The following is a 17831-nucleotide window of genomic DNA, read 5'->3' as shown; positions in this document are numbered from 1 at the left end:
AATTAAAACTACTCGCGATACTCTCCTCTAGACGTCTCAATCACTACCTGACAGGTCCTTGCATTATGTCCAGTCTTTCCGCATACACCACAGCGCCGAACGCCCGGTCGCGCCGACCTTTCTTGACCACTACTTCTCGACGATTCGGCCACTACCTGCGCATCTACATCCATCTGATCAACTACTTGCCTTGATTCCCCTGCAGTCATCACCCCTCCTTTCTGTAATCGAGTTCTTTTTGCCCTTCGGCGTCGACTAAGTATCTCATTTGCTTGTTCAAGGTCATTCATCCTAGCCTCTACTAAGGCTAGCTTATGCATGACTGTGCTTGTTCCCTTCTCAAAACACTTCACAGCTTGAATAAGTGACTCTGGAGAGCTGCTATGATGTCTTCTGATTCGTTTCTGTAAGTAGGCAGATTGAGATTGGACCTCAAGAACTGTCTTTGGGGTCTTTGAAACCCATGGGGTTAAGGGTTCAGCAACCTCCTCGGAAGGCGTTGGAGTCCGCAGATTCATATCAAGCTTTGAGATCACGCTTTCCGGGTTAAAAGGAGCAAGCCCAGCTCCTCTAAAACCCCCTTTGATATTTTTTTCGGTTATAGTGGCTTGGAAGGCGGCGTGGAAGGCGGGAAAGAACTCAGTCTTCGAAATATAGGTTATAGAGCATCTGATCAGATGCTCTATTTCTCGACCATATGCCTTCTTTAGTGGCCCAAAGCACCCGATATCAAGAGGCTGAAGTAGATGAGACGCATGAGCCGGAATACAGAGCGTGATGATATTATTCTCCTGGCAATATTTCTCAAAAGCGACGGAGTGGTGACTTTCATGACCATCGAGGATCAGAAGACGATAAGAACCAACTGATCGGTCAGTTGTGCATCGGTTGAAGTTCTTAAGCCACTCAAGGCCCAGTTCATTATTTGTCCAGCCATTTTGGCTCGTTGCAATAACCCAGCCGTTTGGGAGGGTAGGTTCTTCATGCCAGTTGGCAAGGTGATATTGGCCCGCGCCAATGATAAACGGCTCGATCGCCCAGCCTTCCGCATTAATCGCTTGAATGACTGTAATCCATTCACGATTCCCAGGCTGCACTAATTTTGGTCTTCCAAGCCTTTCTGAACCTGTGACGACCATGCCGCTTGAGATAACACCCATCATAAAGCCAGTCTCATCAAAGTTCCAGATATCATCTGATCGGACACCATACTTCGCGATTGCGTTCTGTACGAGCCTAAACCAGCTACGAATAATCGATGGATCTTCGCATTTAGCTCTCTGGTAGTCATATTTCCGAAATAAACGCGTCTTGAGCTCTGGTTGTCGCTTTACAAAGTTATGAGCCCAGCGCTTGCCGACAGGTAACGCATCGCGGTCAGCAAGCAGAGAATTAGCCATTTCTTCCACAAAACGTAATTGTGAGGGAAATCCTCGCGAATCTAGATCAAGAATGAATTGGACTATTATCTGCTCTTCCAGATCAGATAGTTTCCGTGACTTTGGAATCCAATCGCGTCGTGATTGAATGCCTTGCTGGCGGCGACGTAGGCGGCGCTCATCAATCTCATACATCTTTGCAGCGCGTCGGACACTTAATTTCGGGTTATTCTGAAGGGTCTGAAGAGCAAGAAGGGTTTTAGCTTTAATTGAAGGTTGTGACATGATAAATGGTTGAAAACTAATTGATTAGGATTCAGGTAAAATGTATGATGTAAGAGGGAAAGTGTGGCGCATGCTTATTAAACACGTTATAGGCTATTAATTATAACGTGCATGATAAGCGAGTGCTCCAGACAAGCGAGTGCTCCAAAAATCCCTCAACCTACACTATCACTATTCAATCAGATATTTCTCAACAACCTAATATGCCAGAGTCTTCAAATGAAGCTAAGATTATTCTTGCCCTTCAGGCCCTCCAGAATGACCCAAAATTAAGTCTTCGAAAGGCCGCAGCTATATATCATGTTGACCGCTTTACCTTAAGTCGCCGCCGGCATGGCATTCTTTCAAAGCGTGATACTCTCACAAAGTCACGGTTATTATCTGATCAGGAAGAGGATATGATAGTCCAATTCATCCTTGACCTAGATTCGCGAGGATTTCCCTCGCGACTATTATATGCGGAAGATATCGCGAATTCTTTGCGTGCCAACCGCGGCGCGCCACCTGTCGGCAAGCGCTGGGCTCATAGCTTCATCAAGCGACAACCAGAGCTAAAGACACATAAATTTCGCAGATATGACTATCAGAGAGCTAAATGCGAAGATCCGACTATTATTCGTGGCTGGTTTCGGCTTGTAGAGAATACAATCGCGAAATACGGTATCCGATTAGATGATATCTGGAACTTTGATGAGACCGGCTTTATGATGGGCGTGATTGAGCCCGGAATAGTCATCACAGGCTCCCACAGGCAAGGAAGACCAAAGCAAGTACAGCCTGGAAACTGCGAATGGATTACTGTAATCGAGGGGATTAATGCGGAAGGTCAATCGATCCCACCGTTCATCATTGGTGCAGGCAAGGATCACCTTGCAAATTGGTACCAAGAATGCGACCTCCCCGGCGATTGGGTTATTGCATTGAGCGAAAATGGATGGACTAATAATAATCTAGGTCTCGAGTGGCTAAAGCACTTTGATCGGGCTACAGCTAAGCGAACGAACAGTCGCTATCGCCTCTTGATCCTTGATGGTCACGAAAGTCACCACTCCGTCGAATTCGAGGAATATTGCAAAGAGAACAAGATTATCACGCTCTGTATGCCTGCTCATGCCTCTCATCTACTTCAGCCTCTTGACGTAGGGTGCTTTGGGCCGCTGAAAAAGGCATATGGTCGACAAATAGAGCATCTGATTAGATGCTCTATAACCTACATTTCCAAGACTGAGTTCTTTCCTACCTTTCACGCCGCCCACCAAGCTGCTATTACAGAAATTAATATAAAGGGAGGTTTCCGAGGAGCTGGGCTTGCTCCCTTTGACCCAGAAAATGTTATCTCGAAGCTTGATGTGCAGCTACGGACTCCGACGCCTCCCGTAGAGGTCACGATACCATCGACCCCTTGGACTGCAAGGACCCCAAAGACAGTGCTAGAGGCCCAATCGCATTCCAAGTATCTGCAAGGAAGGATCAGAAATCATAAGAGCAGCTCCCCTGAGTCAATAATTGAAGCCGTAAAGCATTTTGAGAAGGCAACAACTGTTCTTATGGATAAGATGGTCTTACTATATGATAGGAATCAACAACTTGAACAACAAAATAAGACAGTAGGGCGACGCCGGAGGGGAAAAAGGACTAAGGTACAGAAAGAAGGGCCTTTAACTATAGGGGAAACATCACAAGCAATTGATCAGATAGATATTGATGCGCAGGTAACAGCTGAATCCTCAAGAGGTGGTCGCGGAAGGTCACAAGGATCAAAGCCTCGGCAATGTAGTATTTGCGGAAAGACCGGGCATACTGCAAGAACCTGTCAGGAGGCAATTGAGGTCAGTAGGGAATAGGATTGTAATTAATTTTAATTGATCAGATAGGTTGTGGTGTTTTTATTACTCTTTTTGAGTCTTTAGGTGTAGATTGGTGGAGCACTCGCTTGTCTGGAGCACTCGCTTATCATGCACGTTACCCAGTCATGTACCTTGGTCGACTCTACTATTTCCACTAATCATATGTGGCTCGAGCTGCTTGCCCTCACAGCTTGCTCCGACGCTATGAGCCCAATATCTCTACTAGATATTTAAAGTCACAAACATCTACACTGTCCTCTCCGTAAACAGCGACTGTCAACTGTCAAGCCATTAATAAAAAATCTTAGGAGAATAAGCTTTAATCATACTTCAGTCTACTGTTGGAGATTACGTGTATTCGGTTCATTGATGTGAATTGGTATATTCATGTTGTGTTCTGTTGAAATCTACCCTTTAGAGGTTTTACCATTTCGGCTGTAATCTTAAAGTATCCCTGCTTGCACGTGAGGCCCCAGCACCTGTTCAAGATCTACCAAGGGATGTGAAATTTCTTTTCCTACACTTAGAGTTCACCCAAATCTACCAATCAGAGCCTGATTAATGTACTCAGTTCCCCGCCCGTAGCGCGATGGCCAACGAAAGCTAATGAAAAGCACACGTAAAGTGGAGACTGTAGCGTTGCCTGGAATACAGGATGCTCAACAAACAAGTATTCACCTACAAAATGATGCATAACGTGTTGTATACAGGGTCAGCGAGCCAAAAAGAAAGAAAAAGAGAAGGGGCGAAAAAAAGGCTGAGCATTCGAGAGAGATATGATCTGGCGCAGTTACGGCCCCTCTGCCTTGGGCAAAATCTGGGCGTTATTTCTGTTGACCCTTTTGAGGTGTGACAGCCAACAGCAACGTTGTCATGTGACTTATGACCATTGATTGTTGGTCAATTTTGACGCGTCTCGAGCTTTTTAATTGAACATCCTACGATAACAATCGACATCCCTCTTCATTCCTAATCACGCGCTACGTTGATCTTACGTAAAAACAAGACTGTATTTTACTGTGCTAACACACCGCCACAGCGCGACCGTAGAGCCGTAGCTGGACGGCTAGCTATCACCTCAAACGCTTCTTGCACTCCCAAGACTCAACCGTTACACTTATTGATCTACGTCCTCGAACGCTCCACGAAATGGCACCTACAGAATTTCTGCAACAATTTGAGAAGATCGAAGAGGTAGTTGCTCGATATGCTTTCAAGCTATCAAGCGTCAGATCTCCGGCTGAAATTTATAAAGAGAAGACGGACGAAATCCGGGGCCGCATCGCTCAATTATGGACAAGCTTGGAACTAGCCCCAGCGCCAGAAAAACTAAGTCTCCAAGACAGTATCGTGAAGTTAGGGGGGCAATTAAAAGAGCTGGAAATAAAATACGAGGCTGGCGTGCAGGACGAGGAGAAGGCGTACAACCGGGCATTACAAGAATTTGCAGACGCGCTCCGCTATGAACTCTTGGAAATTATTGGGCCTACGAAAATAGAGTCGTTTCTACGGAGCATCTCGAGCGAGAATTCTGACCGGCAAGACTCAAACAATGCAGTCGTTACTTGTCAGCCACACGATGCAACTCCCCAAGCGATCGGCGCCAAAGAGGCGTGCGTACCTAAAGGAATGCCCGAAAACAGGCACACAAGTCCGACGACCACTCCCGTCAGCGTAAGCGCCCAATCCATCACCCATATTCATGCTTGCCTACTGACTGTCATAGTACAAACGAAGGAGAACATCGCCAGAATCCATGGGAAGGAAACGACGTCAGGTTGAGAAAGATGACCCTCGTACCAAACTCAGCAATTCTCTTGTCTCTTGTCCAGCTGTGAGGTCTTTGCGAAGACGAACACGGCATAGCCACAGGCGACAAGGCGACAAGAGATCTACCACGGACGAAGACTTTGAGGGCATCACAAACCCGGATGCCGGCAGCATCTATCTCGCATTTTGGGAAAAGTCCAAGGACTGGTTCGCTGTACTCCTACTTCCGATGCAAGATCTCGAAAGCGTCGGCATTTCAGGTTCGATAGAAAGTCTTGGCTTAGCAGAGGTTCTCCCTAGGTGCTACTGCGATAAGCAACATGGCTTTTCCTGGGCGGAGGGATTTAACGACGGCGAGCCTCTGGTCATGGAGCGAGAGTTCCCCGTAATGTACTTTGATGGCCAAGACTTTCCCGCCAAGAGCGCCGTCGGCTGGGTCTCTGCAAGAGATTTGAGGCAGTTCGATGCGAACAACAAGAACTCACTTGTTCCTCACATACGGTCGGTTCGCAAGTTTCTTAAGACTCGGGCAGAAAAACGTTCGCCAGAACGAGAAGTAGACAGGTCAAAGTCTGAGGCGCCTGATGCGACAGAACAGTCATCAATAGAGGCCAACGGCTACCCGTCCACGCCTCTGAAAGGTAAATTGGTAATATACTCCCTTGATGAACTGGATCGCTTACTATGTACAGTTCCTCTTCAACATCGCAGTTCTCAGATGGCGGCTCCTGACCAGGGCCAAGCAGACCTGCGTATTTGGATATGATATATCGATATCAACTGTGCTATCTGGATATATCGATATCGATATAACTCTCTGCCTCTTAAATTGATATCGAGATTGATATCCACCTAAATACCGCTCTCTGATTGGCTGAAAAGATCTTGTCAATCGATTAGATGATGCAAAGGCTTCTGTCGCATATCACCACTAGGTTCGTGCGACTGCATATGAAACACGGGGCGTACCTTGGGGTCGCGTATCCGCTTTCACATCTGGCCTGTCGCATAATCCTAACATGAGCTCAAATAGTTGTTCCCAAACACATGGCTGTTCGATTTCTTTTGTTCTTTAGATAACTCTCATCAATTGACGGGTGCCATCAATGATCCCTGTGGAGCCAGTTGTCTGACAACTTCTCTCAATTTCAACATCAGCACCACCATCTCAGTACTCGTTCAAACGGCCCTAGGTATTCTAGCATAATTAGCTTATCCAGGTGATTTATCGACCATGGCATCATCTCAGACCACCGCCGCCTCTACGCCCTCGATTTCGGACCAGCCCATTACTGGGACGTCTCTGGACTTTTCCCTCTTCTTCAAAGCAACATATCCTGATGAGGACACCCAGAACACCACCGGCGGGTCACGTAAGCGCAAATCCAGGGGTATGGTGATGTATCGATGTCTCCATTGCCCTGCCGATAAGCCCTAGGCGAATCGGAAGCGGGACAACGCATGGCATCACGCCCCGCGGTGCCATGCCGATATTATCTCTTCCCTCGATCGCACGCTCATTGGGGGCAGTTCTGATGTTCTAGATGATGAAAGGGAAGCCACACGCCCTCGGATTGATGCTTTCTTTCCCTCTCGTTACTCGGATGTCTCTCTCCGCCGTATGTTCGACCGCGATCGGTATTTAGATGCGATAATCAGCCTAATCACACGCCGCCGGCTTGCCTTCTCAGCAATTAACTGGGATGAGATGCAAGAGATTATGCTAGCAGCTAATCCTGCTATAGAGGACCTTTTAGTGACCAACCGAAGTGCTCTAATGCGACTGATTGATGCCACATATGAGTTATATTCTTCTCAGCTCATGGCAACTCTTCAAGCTTCCATCTCAAAGGTCCATATCCTCTCTGATCTCTGGACATCGCCACATCGCCATGGGATACTCGCCATCTCTGCGCGATGGGTTGATCAGGATCATCGGCCACAAAGGGCACTGCTAGCGATGCCGGAATGTCGTTATAGCCATAGTGGTGAAACCCAGGCATCTCTAATTATCGATACACTGGCAAAGTACGGCATTGCTTCTAAAGTGGGCTACCATGTAGGGGATAATGCCACTTCAAATGATACCTGCTTGTCTTATCTCTCACGGCGGTTACGAGAAGACTATGGGGTACGATAGCCCTTCCCTTATCTCTGGATTAGGATTAATTGGTTGCTAGTTGACGTTTGATCCCTCTAAGCGCCGTATCCGCTGCGTCGCCCACATTATTAACCTATCCCTCCAAGCATTTCTTCTCGCGTCTTCGAAAGAGGCACTAATCGCCGCTCTTGATGCCACCGATGATACCTCAAACGATCAGTTGTTTGCACAGTTCTACGACACCTTGCACGACGCCGGACAGACAACAAGAACAGATGAAGCCCATCAGAGAAGAAGAGCTTTGCGAAGAGGCAATCGTATACTTGAGAACTTCACTGGATGGCAGCATATCGTGCCCCTACGGAAAGTACACAACATCGCTGTCTGGATACGTAAATCTACGCTTCATACGGCTATATGGGACGATGAAATAAAGCTCCGACTAGGTATAGATAATGCCACACGCTGGATTTCATGGTATCGATTGTTGGATAATTTTCTGCGTTACCAATCCCGTGTAAAACAGTTCCTAATTGAACATGATAGAGAGCTTCAAGACGATATCCTGCTAGCTTCAGAGTGGGAGTTTATTGAACGGACGCATCGTTTCCTACAGCCGTTTGCCTCAACTACGTTGTTGGCCGAAGGGGCGCGATCTACACTCTCCCAATCACTCTCGATAATGGATGTTTTATTGCGACAGTACGAGAAGTATAAGGTCGGTGGCGATGTTTTTTCTTTTATCTAATTGATCGGCTAACTAATTGTCTTATTTAGGAGCTTTATAGTTCAAAGGAAAACCATGATCCCCACATGGTACACTGCATCGATATGGGCTGGTTTGTACTTAATAAGTACTACACCTTATCAGACCAGACACCTGTATATGCCGCCGCACTCCTTCTCGATCCCTCGAAACGAAGAAAATACATTGAGCGGAATTGGCAAGAATCCTGGCACGCGCCTGCTATTGCTGCTGCCCAGCAAATTTGGCTAGATGAATATAATGCCGCGCCAATCCCAGAATCCTTGCGGGTGCCTCTAGATGTGTCCTCTTCCTCTGGGAGGCAGCACAACGAGCTGGATGAGTTGTTGAGCGATATTGCTGTTACTGGTCCTATCTTAGACGACGCCGATGACTTCGAAATCTTTATTGATGCACCACCGACCCGAATAACTGGCTCTCCTCTCCAGTGGTGGCTACATCGAGATCAAAGGAAAGCATATCCGCGGTTATCCCGCATGGCAATTGATATCCTCTCAATCCCTCCTGAATCATCTGATGTTGAGTCTAACTTCTCATCGGCGCGGCGTACGCTATCATGGGATAGAGAGAGCATGACCTGCGAGAACCTGGCGAAGGTTGAGTGTGTGGGCAACTGGATGCGCGAGGGTATCATTGTACCCAAGTCTCACGGTGGCAGGGGCGTTATTTCCAGCGTTGCTGTTGAATTTAGCGTTGAAACAGAGGCAGAGGACTTTCTAGATTAGGGTACTTTCTTGTTCTTTCTTCTAGCCTACAAGAATTATATGTGGTTTATCTGGATATCAACCTTGCTAAAGTGGCTATGTGGCTGTATGGATATCTACCTGGATATCGATATAAGGGCCAGAATTTCGGTGGATATCGATATACGCAGGTCTGAGTTATTGCAAGCCTCTTAGATAAGAGGAAAAGTAGGGGCAGGCGAAGCTGGATTGGAAACCATGGCTGGTTCCTAGCAGAGTTGAGGAAAGATAATACGTCCAGTGGGGATATCTGGTGTTGCCGGCTCTGCGATGATAAGAATGCACCGCGATTTTTTAATGCTCAGTCGACATCATCGGCATCAGCTCATCTTTTCAAGTTCGTGGTACTTCTCATTTCCGGGCTATCACTAACGGTTCTTAGAGCTCATGGGATCACCGAGACCTTTGAAGCGGGTTCATCTGGTGACTCTTCAGTTATCGATCTCCAGAGAAATGCATCCAAGAAACGGCCCGCCTCTTCTTCCTTCCTTCTTCCTCGAGCAAAGATGGCACGGATTAGAGAGCTCTCTGTTGGTTATATCGTTGATTCTAATCTCCCCTTTACTACCTTTGAGAGTACCTATCTGCAGGAGCTGTTCCGTCAGCTGGACTCTGATCTTTATGCTCAGGTGCCCTGGGGTCGAACTGCAACTAAGAAAGATCTAGAGGACATACTCGTTTCAAAGAAAGCGGCTATCAAGGAGGAACTCAATAATACTGTTACCCAGATACATCGACCTCTGGACCTCTCCCAACAGATTAGCTTTTATTTCCATTTTTGGTCACTTTATCGATCGGAGACACTTACATCAAAGCCGGCTGCTGGCTTTCAAGAGGCAGATCGGATCTCACGCCGGCGAGAACATCGCTTACACCATAAGGAACGTGGTCCGTGATTGGGGTATCGATGGTAAGCTCGGGGTCTCGATCTGTGATAATGCGGCCAGTAATGATGTTTGCTTGCGAAACCTCTACACAACTCTCGATGCCTCGATAACTCGAGCGGACACGGAGGCACGAAGGATGCGATGTTTCGGTCATATTCTAAACCTTGTTGCTCAAGCCTTCCTCTACGGCGATGATGCAGCTTCTTTCGAATTTCAGTCTGAGGCTTATGACATGTTAGAGCGGGTTGAAGAAGACCTCGAACACTGGCGAGCCAAGGGTCCGGTTGGGAAGCTTCACAATATCGTCAAGTTCATCCGAGCCTCTCCGCAACGCACCGAAGCTTTCAAAGCACATGCAAGGGAGCAGGAGGAGGTAGACACATATAAGCTTGCAGAAGAATCAACTGCCGAGCTCGAAGTCATACAGAACAACGCTACGAGATGGAACTCGACTTACATGATGATTGAGCGTGCCTTAGTCAAGCAGTCTGAGCTCAACAGCTTCATTCAGGAGTTAGGGCTAGAAGCAGACGCCTCAAAAAGGGTTCCCACGGCTGATGTTCTGACGTCTGATGACTGGAAGGTCCTCAGGGAAGTTAGTCATATCTTGGAGCCGGTCTACAATATGACGATGAGAACACAGGGATGGGGTACAAGCGGGGGTCACGGCCGGCTCTGGGAAGTCATGACAGGAATGGAGTTTGTCCTAGAACATCTCGAAGACTGGAGGGTTCTCTATGAGGATCAAACTGCTGATCCGGCTGCGGAAGAAAGGTATACAACCCAGGGGGAGGAAGCTGGACCGGCCATGGGTGTGACACCAACACTTTCGCGGCAACCGACAGTCGGACAAATCCGGGAGCGACCCTCACGGCAGTCACGATTACCATCACGACTTCAAGGATACGAAATTACACCATTGCGCCGCCGTCGCGAAACGACTCTTCCAGCTCGCCCACCCGCCAACTCACAGTTTAATGAAGATGCGCTTCCTGTAAAGCGTGTCTTGCCTTAATTTTATTGTATTTTCTGTTCCAAGGCTTTTTCTAGATAAGTCATGTCATAAATAAGCTTGCCTGACGATAGAGGCTCGCCGAGCATGTATCATTGGATGAGGCTTTATCGCAGACATCCGCGCCAGTCCTATCTCGTATCCCATACTCGCCCAAGATATCATATATTGTCGCTGCTTGGTTGTCTCCGGAATGAGGTCCCCATACACGGCGTAGAGCAAGGAGTCGCGATTGGACTTGATAGGAGGCGTCGAGATAGTGGGCGTGGAGGCCAAGGAAAGCATACTGGTTTGGAAGTCCATAGGTCAAACCTAAAGCTAATCCTTGTGACCGCCTTCTGCAATTGACTTGATATTACTCCCTTCTTTACCTCGAATAATTTCCGCATAGTATCACGCACTGACTGCCGACTCCACGGTACCTCTTTTGCTAATAATGCATCATGTAAATCGAGCATTCGGCGCAAGTACGGATTCGATGGCGCCGTGAATGGAAGATTGGCAGTAACGATCCAGCCGACCGTCAACTCTTTCGCTTTATTGACATTCGATCTTGCAGTAGGAGACTCCAAGCAACGCCGCTTCGAGGCTAGGTGAATGTCAGCGCGAGACGAATACGAATCTTTATCTGCATTGTTATCCGCCTCGGTGATCATATGAGACCTACATCCCGTAAGACAATGGAGAAGGGATAAAGATCAGGCTCGTATAGATACCATTTACCTTCGGAGGTGCTCAATTGGCGATGTTGTATTTGTGGCGACGAATAATGAGCTTTTGCCTCGTTTATCACATTTCGAGCATACCGGTACCCAGTAGGTCTGCAACGTCCGTAAATCAGGACTGACTTCTGTAAGAAAGAAGCCATGGGCTTGGATCTAACTCCTTCGACCTTTGCGATTCTTATTGGCAATTTATTCTTCTGGTATATATTTCTTGCAGCCGATCTGGACAGTTGGGAGGTCGGCGAGGGTCGTTCTTCCAGCTTCAGTCTTGATGGACGCAGCGTCAAGCTGCCGCTTGAGTGATTTGCGCTGGCCACTAATTCCCAGAAGCGATTCTAACGACTGTTGTTGTGCTGCCATAGCGGGTTACCGGCGAATCGCGGATTACAGATGCTTCTCGTCAGGGAGCGACGTTAATTCTGAACTAGGTGTTTCCACCACGCGAGCGAACGCAAAACACGTACTTGGGTAGGGCCTAGAGATCGGCCGACCCCGTACTATTCATCAAGTCACCAGTGACCGTGCCTATAGCACGGGGGGTACGGTGATAGGGAAAAGGGTCGGCTGACTGGGGAATAAAAATACATATATTTCCATAGCAATTAGTATGAGATAGAAGGTATCTCTGTGTCCAAATTTCTCCGTGAATATCACATGGTTTTTTAAAATCTAGATATTTTCTTTTATTAAGCTATCTCTTATTAAATAAGGTATCTTTCTTTTCCTCAGTCAACCGACCCTTTGCCTGGTCAGGCTACCCCCGGTGCCTGACCCTCTGGCACCATGGGTGGATAGGGTAAGGCAAAGGGGGGCCGGTCTCTAGGCCCTACCCAAGTAGTCCACTTTGAAGGAACAACTTCACCTATTCTAGGGTCGGCAATAGAGGCTGCGTGAACCGGCCTCAAGTACTGGGCTTTATAATTTTCTTCGGATTCCGACAGCCCGGGGACACTGAGATTGCCGGCGTGATCGTTTTCATTCCGCTCGTGAATCAAGGAGTGTATAAAAGGTTCGTCGGAGTTTGGAAGTATAAGGGCTTCAGGGGTGATTAAAGAAACTGATAGCGACACCTGGTTTCGGGTCCAGGTGAACTTGAAGAAGGAGATCGGCTGTGCTGAGTTGACGCGCGATAGCCTCGGCCTCAGCACCGGCTCGAATGCGACGGACAATCTCGTGGACTTCGGCCTCTGGCCGAGTCTGTATAGCACGATAGACAACGGCAGCAGGATGCGACACTTCAAGCGCTTCTAACCTCTCCCTAAAATTACCCTCAGATGTTTGCCGGTAAACACAATCGATGTGCTTTGCTCGACACTGAGAACATGTCGGCCGAGCACCGTTGCACTATGCAAACCATTCAACCCACGTTTATATGAACCTCCAAGAGAAGGGCTACTTCCTGAGGGCTAAGAGACAGAGTTTGGTAGTGGCATACCTTGCTTTTCCGTCGTCGACAGGACTCGCAAGCTAAAGATGTAGAAACTCTTCTTCGTGCTAAGGAAGCTGTTCGATGCCCGGCATGGGTCACTGCCGGATGAGAGCGCGGAGCTGGGAGCAAAGGTCGGAGATCAGTCCCCTGACTTGATTCCTGTGTTGACAAGGTCGAGGAATCTGAGAAATTGGAAGTTCTGTTTGCCATCATATTTGACGTTAGTGACGGGTTGCGGCATTGAAATATATGCAAGGCTACGGCCTCCAGCTATTCAACGGCTGGGCCCCAAAACATCGAAAGCGTGGGAGAATCAGAGAGAGGCTAGATAGGTGTCGCACTAAGCGTGCTTAAAGGTAGAGTGAATATGATGAGCAGCAGCAAAATGTGTTGATTGATGTCTTAAGTTGTCTCTTGTGCGGGGTATTCCATCCCGCAGAGTTACTTAAAGCATACAGCTAGATTACTAATGCCTACCCTGCGACACACCCCCTCAGATTTCACTCTGTATCAGATGAGATCTGTATATCATCTTGATCAATATCCTCTCCTGAAACGTATTCTGGATCAATCCGCGATGAGATATCAACCAGACCTAATTGTTTCACGAAATGAAAATGCTTTTCTGCTGAAAGGGGTTTTGTGAAGCCATCTGCAGGCATGTCTGTTGTAGAAACCCATTGAACTGTAATTTTGCCGTCTTTATGGATCTGTCTTAGCCAAAAGTTGTGGATATCGATATGTTTTAACTTTGATGTTAGTTGTGGTCGCTCTTTCTGGACCAGTCCTACTGTTTGTTGATTGTCACAGAGGATGCGTGGTTGGTGTTGTGGATCGAACTGTATCTGTTCGAACAGTCGGTATAGAGCTATAGTCTCTCTCGCTGTGTGAGACAGCGATAACAGTTCCGCTTCAGTCGTTGACGTGGTTACAGTCTTCTGCTTCGAAGACTGCCACATGATCGCCCCGCTAAACAACTTCATGAGATAGCCCTGGGTGGATTTTCGAGTCTCTGGATCATCCGCGAACGATGCGTCGCTTGACTGCTGTAGTACTTCATCATCGCCTGGCTCTACCTCTGTAGCATTATCTACAGAGCCTGAGAACTCGATGGCATAGTACTGTGTGGTCTGGAGATATGAGAGAACTCGGTTTGCATACCGCAGGTGTTCAGGTGAAGGGTTCATTGTGTGCTGGCTTAACTGGCTAGCTGCATAAGAGATATCTGGTCTTGATACTACTGCTGCGTACAGAATCGATCCTACCTTTTCTTGCATCTCTGTGATCTGTTGTATAGTGGCTTGTCCTTCGAAAGATTGGGGACGATAGGATGAAGTGAGAGGCGTTGCCGTTCTCATTGACTGATCGATCCCGAACTTGACACCGAGTTTGTTGATATATCCATCTTGGCAGATCCAAAGCTTCTTAGCATTGAGGTCTCGGAGGATTCTGATGTTGAGGAAGGAGATTGCTTCGCCCAAATCTTTGATCTCGTATTTGCTGTGTACTGCTGCTTTGAAATTGTTGACTTGTTGAAGGCATTCAGGTTGCGCGATGATGAGAAGATCATCTACGTATAGAAAGAGAATGAGTTGAGTCTCATTATTAATGAGGATACAGGGTTCATCTGGGCAATGTTGAAATCCCAGATCTTTAAGAAACGATGCAAGCTCATTGAACCAGAGCTTTGGTGACTTACGCAGACCGTAGAGCGCTTTGAGCAGTCTCCAGACCTTTCCTGATTGACCATATCCCGGTGGGCATGTGGTGTAGATCTCCTCGTCCATTTCAGCGTTAACGAAGGCGTTCTTGAAGTCAACTTGGTGACATATCAGCCCAAACGCACAGATGAGAGCCATCAGAATCCGGAAGCTTCGATAAGCACCGGTTGCTGCGTAGATGTCTTCACCAGAGTGGTGTTGGAGATCGCCTCTGACACAGATGCGAGCTTTGTGACGAATGAGGTAACCTGCATCGTCCAGTTTGTAGGTAAAGACCCATTTGAGTGGTAGAACTTGTTTGCCTTCAGGGTAATCGACTAGCTCGAATGTCCCTTTCTCCTTGAGTGACTTGATCTCGGCGTCTGAGGCTCGTTTGAAGCCTTGTCTCTCAGGATGCCATTTCAATTGATGCCAAAAGTCAGGAGGTGGAGGCAAGTCCTTTCGTTGGGTTCGTATTGAACGTGCTGATGCGAAAGCGTGGGCGAGTTGCTGTCCCAGCTTAGCGCGTTCCAATCGTAGAGCATGAGCGTGTCTTCGCGCTTGCTTATGGATTTGTTGCCGAGTAAGGCGTGGTTTGAATGTTTCGATTGCATCTTGTCCTTTCTGTGACAATTTGATAATCCTTCCAGAAGTTGTTCTGAGATTCTGGAGCACTGAAGCGTCCGTTATCTTTTTCTTTCTGGGTGATCCTAGTTGTATTGTTGTCTGAGGACGTGGTGATGCTTGGTGGAAAATTACTGGACTCGTGGGCCGCGGCAATGTTGGCGGTTCATCTACGGGTGGTGCAACCTGTATCTCTCCTGCTATTGATCGTTCAGGTGAGATTTGTGGTGTAAGAAGCAATCCTGGTCGGGATAGTTCTGCTTCCGGTTGTATCGAAACAGGAACCGAAGTTGCTGTATTCTCCATGATAGACAATGGCTCGATATCCTCTTCTTCGAGATCAACTTCATTGATCGTGATCGCGAGAGTCTGTCCCGATTCGGGAAGAGTTGTGGCAAGCTGTGGATCGTACATGACTTTCTCATCAACTTGAACATCCCGAGATACAATTACACGATCAAGGTGTGGAACCCAAACTTTATAGATATTGGTTGCGTCCAACCCGACAAGCCATCCCATGACTGCATTTTCTTGTAACTTCGCTTTGGCTGGTCGGGCCTTCTTGTTCTTGATTAAGACGTAGGCAAGCGAACCAATGATTTTGAGATTAGAGAGGTTGGGCTTTCGGCCATGAACCATTTCAAATGGAGTTTGCCATTGTTTTCGTTGAACTGGGATGCGATTGAGGAGGCGAGTAGCATGAGCAACGATGTAGGGCCAGAGTTTCTGAGGTAGATTTCCCTGTATTCGAAGCTTGCGAGCGATAGCTATGATCACCCCCCCAGAACGTTCGGCAAGACCGTTCTGATCTGGCGTATCTGGTGGAGATGAGTTGAATGTAATTCCATTCATTGCAATGAAATACTTCCATCTCTTTCCCAGACCCTTTTCGCCATCCGATTGGATGTATCGCGTAGTGAAACCCCAGTTGTCATTTGTAATGGCTAGAAACTCTTGTGTTATAGAAAGAAGTTCATCTTGATTCTTGTTTGGGAGGTTAAAGGTGATATGGTAAGCTGAGTAGTCGCAATAGAAATGAGCGACCCAGGAGTCAGCGTTGAATGCTTCCTCCATGTCGATAAGATCAAGGTGTATCTTCTCGAAGGGGTAAGATCCTCTCCACGGTGGTATGCGGGAGATTTGTTGATACGCTTGTCCGAGTTGACATTCAGGACAGAGTTCCGACTTTCGTTCGAAGTTGCGAGTCCCGAGTGCGACTCCCTCGACTGCTTGAGGCATGTGTTCAAGAGCCTCCTTTCGAATATGGCCTAGCCTTGCATGCCAGGTATCCATAGAAGCTGTCGCAACTTGAGGCGTTCTCGATTTAGTAGCCATTGCAAAGGATTGCGCTGCCTCTTTATGAGATTGAGCCCTGAATATAATGTCCTTGATGTGGGATTCGGCGACTCGAAAAGCACCATGTTTAGTTACTTTAAAGGCATTTGATCCATCTGAATATTCCATCCAACAAGTCCTCGTATTGAAATAAAGTCCTTGTTGTTCGAGAGAGTGCGTATTGATGAGGTTCCAATGGAATCCAGGGACATAAGCAACGTTCTCGAGTTGAATTAGACCTGCGCCTGTTGGAGTGTCGACATGGACCGTGACATTTCCTATGCCTGTGAGGTGCGTGCCTGAGTTGCCAAACTCTATGGTTTCATCATCGAGTGGTGTGTAATTAGTGAAGCGAGACAGGTCATTGCAGACATGTGTATCCGCACAATTGTCAAGTCGGAAACAATCACCGTACTCGTCTTTTGCGGTTGTGCCAAACGCAAACCTTGACGTAACAAATGCGGCTCTTGATTTGGATAGAAATTTATCTGTGCTTGAAGTCTCGTCCTCTGCTAGATGCTTGGGTTGATTCTTTGTAATATCTGACGGCCAGAACTTAGGCAAGTCAATATTGCTTCTCTTGAGGTTCCTTTCGATGTTTTCTTTAAGGCGTTTGCTTCCCTTGACTGTAGTGATGATTTTCGACTGTATTTGAACGATTGGTGTCCATCCCTCTGGCGCACCCGAAGGATTAAGATAATAACACTCAGTGTACTTGTGGGACATGCCGCAGACGCAATTTCGGAAACCCATGTTCGAGGATGGATGCCCCGTCCGCTGTCTTTTCTGTTGCGGCTGATCCTCTTCGTTCTGCGAATCTGAATCATTGCTATGCTTTCTTCCTTGAAGAGTGGCGTGGGCTGCTCGTCCTCTAATAGCTTTTTCCTTTGGTGGTGCCATTGTCCTGAACTGCTTAATACAGAATCCGATAGTAATCTTCTTCTCGGAGAGGGTTGGACTGAGTTTGCGGAAGGTCTTGAGTGCTCTATTTACTGTATTCTGAGCTTTCTGAACAATGGTGACATCGTCATCTTCACCGTTTTCTTCCTCTTCAGAATCAGTCAAACTTGCGACAGTGGCGGAACCGCTACTGGCATGGTCGGGATTAATCTCGTTGAGCGCAGTGAGAAACGCATTTGAGATCTTCTCCATGGTTTTTGCAGCCTCCTTGACGAGGTTTTTCTCGCTTTCAACCTGAGCTTCCTTGGACTTCATGTAGTTGTAGAAC

General features: G+C 47.4%; 2 protein-coding genes across 2 annotated transcripts; both read left to right on the top strand.

Annotated features, from left to right (window-relative positions):
• Positions 1–4660: 4660 nt before the first annotated feature.
• Positions 4661–6047, top strand: FOXG_06471 (uncharacterized protein; the record flags this gene model as incomplete). The annotated part of the gene is made up of 3 exons (XM_018385163.1): positions 4661–5185; positions 5238–5922; positions 5974–6047. The coding sequence occupies 3 exons, from the start codon at positions 4661–4663 to the stop codon at positions 6045–6047; spliced, it is 1284 nt and encodes a 427-aa protein (XP_018242381.1).
• Positions 6048–6515: 468 nt separating this feature from the next.
• On the top strand, positions 6516–8873 carry FOXG_19269 (uncharacterized protein; the record flags this gene model as incomplete). The annotated part of the gene is made up of 4 exons (XM_018399465.1): positions 6516–6654; positions 6826–7412; positions 7462–8100; positions 8160–8873. The coding sequence occupies 4 exons, from the start codon at positions 6516–6518 to the stop codon at positions 8871–8873; spliced, it is 2079 nt and encodes a 692-aa protein (XP_018242380.1).
• Positions 8874–17831: the final 8958 nt, after the last annotated feature.

The sequence above is a fragment of the Fusarium oxysporum genome, chromosome 3 (genome assembly GCF_000149955.1).
Source record: "Fusarium oxysporum f. sp. lycopersici 4287 chromosome 3, whole genome shotgun sequence".
In the NCBI taxonomy this organism is placed as follows: Eukaryota; Fungi; Ascomycota; class Sordariomycetes; order Hypocreales; family Nectriaceae; genus Fusarium; species Fusarium oxysporum.
Note: the sequence above shows the minus strand (reverse complement) of the source record. Positions and strands in the feature narration are given on the sequence as shown.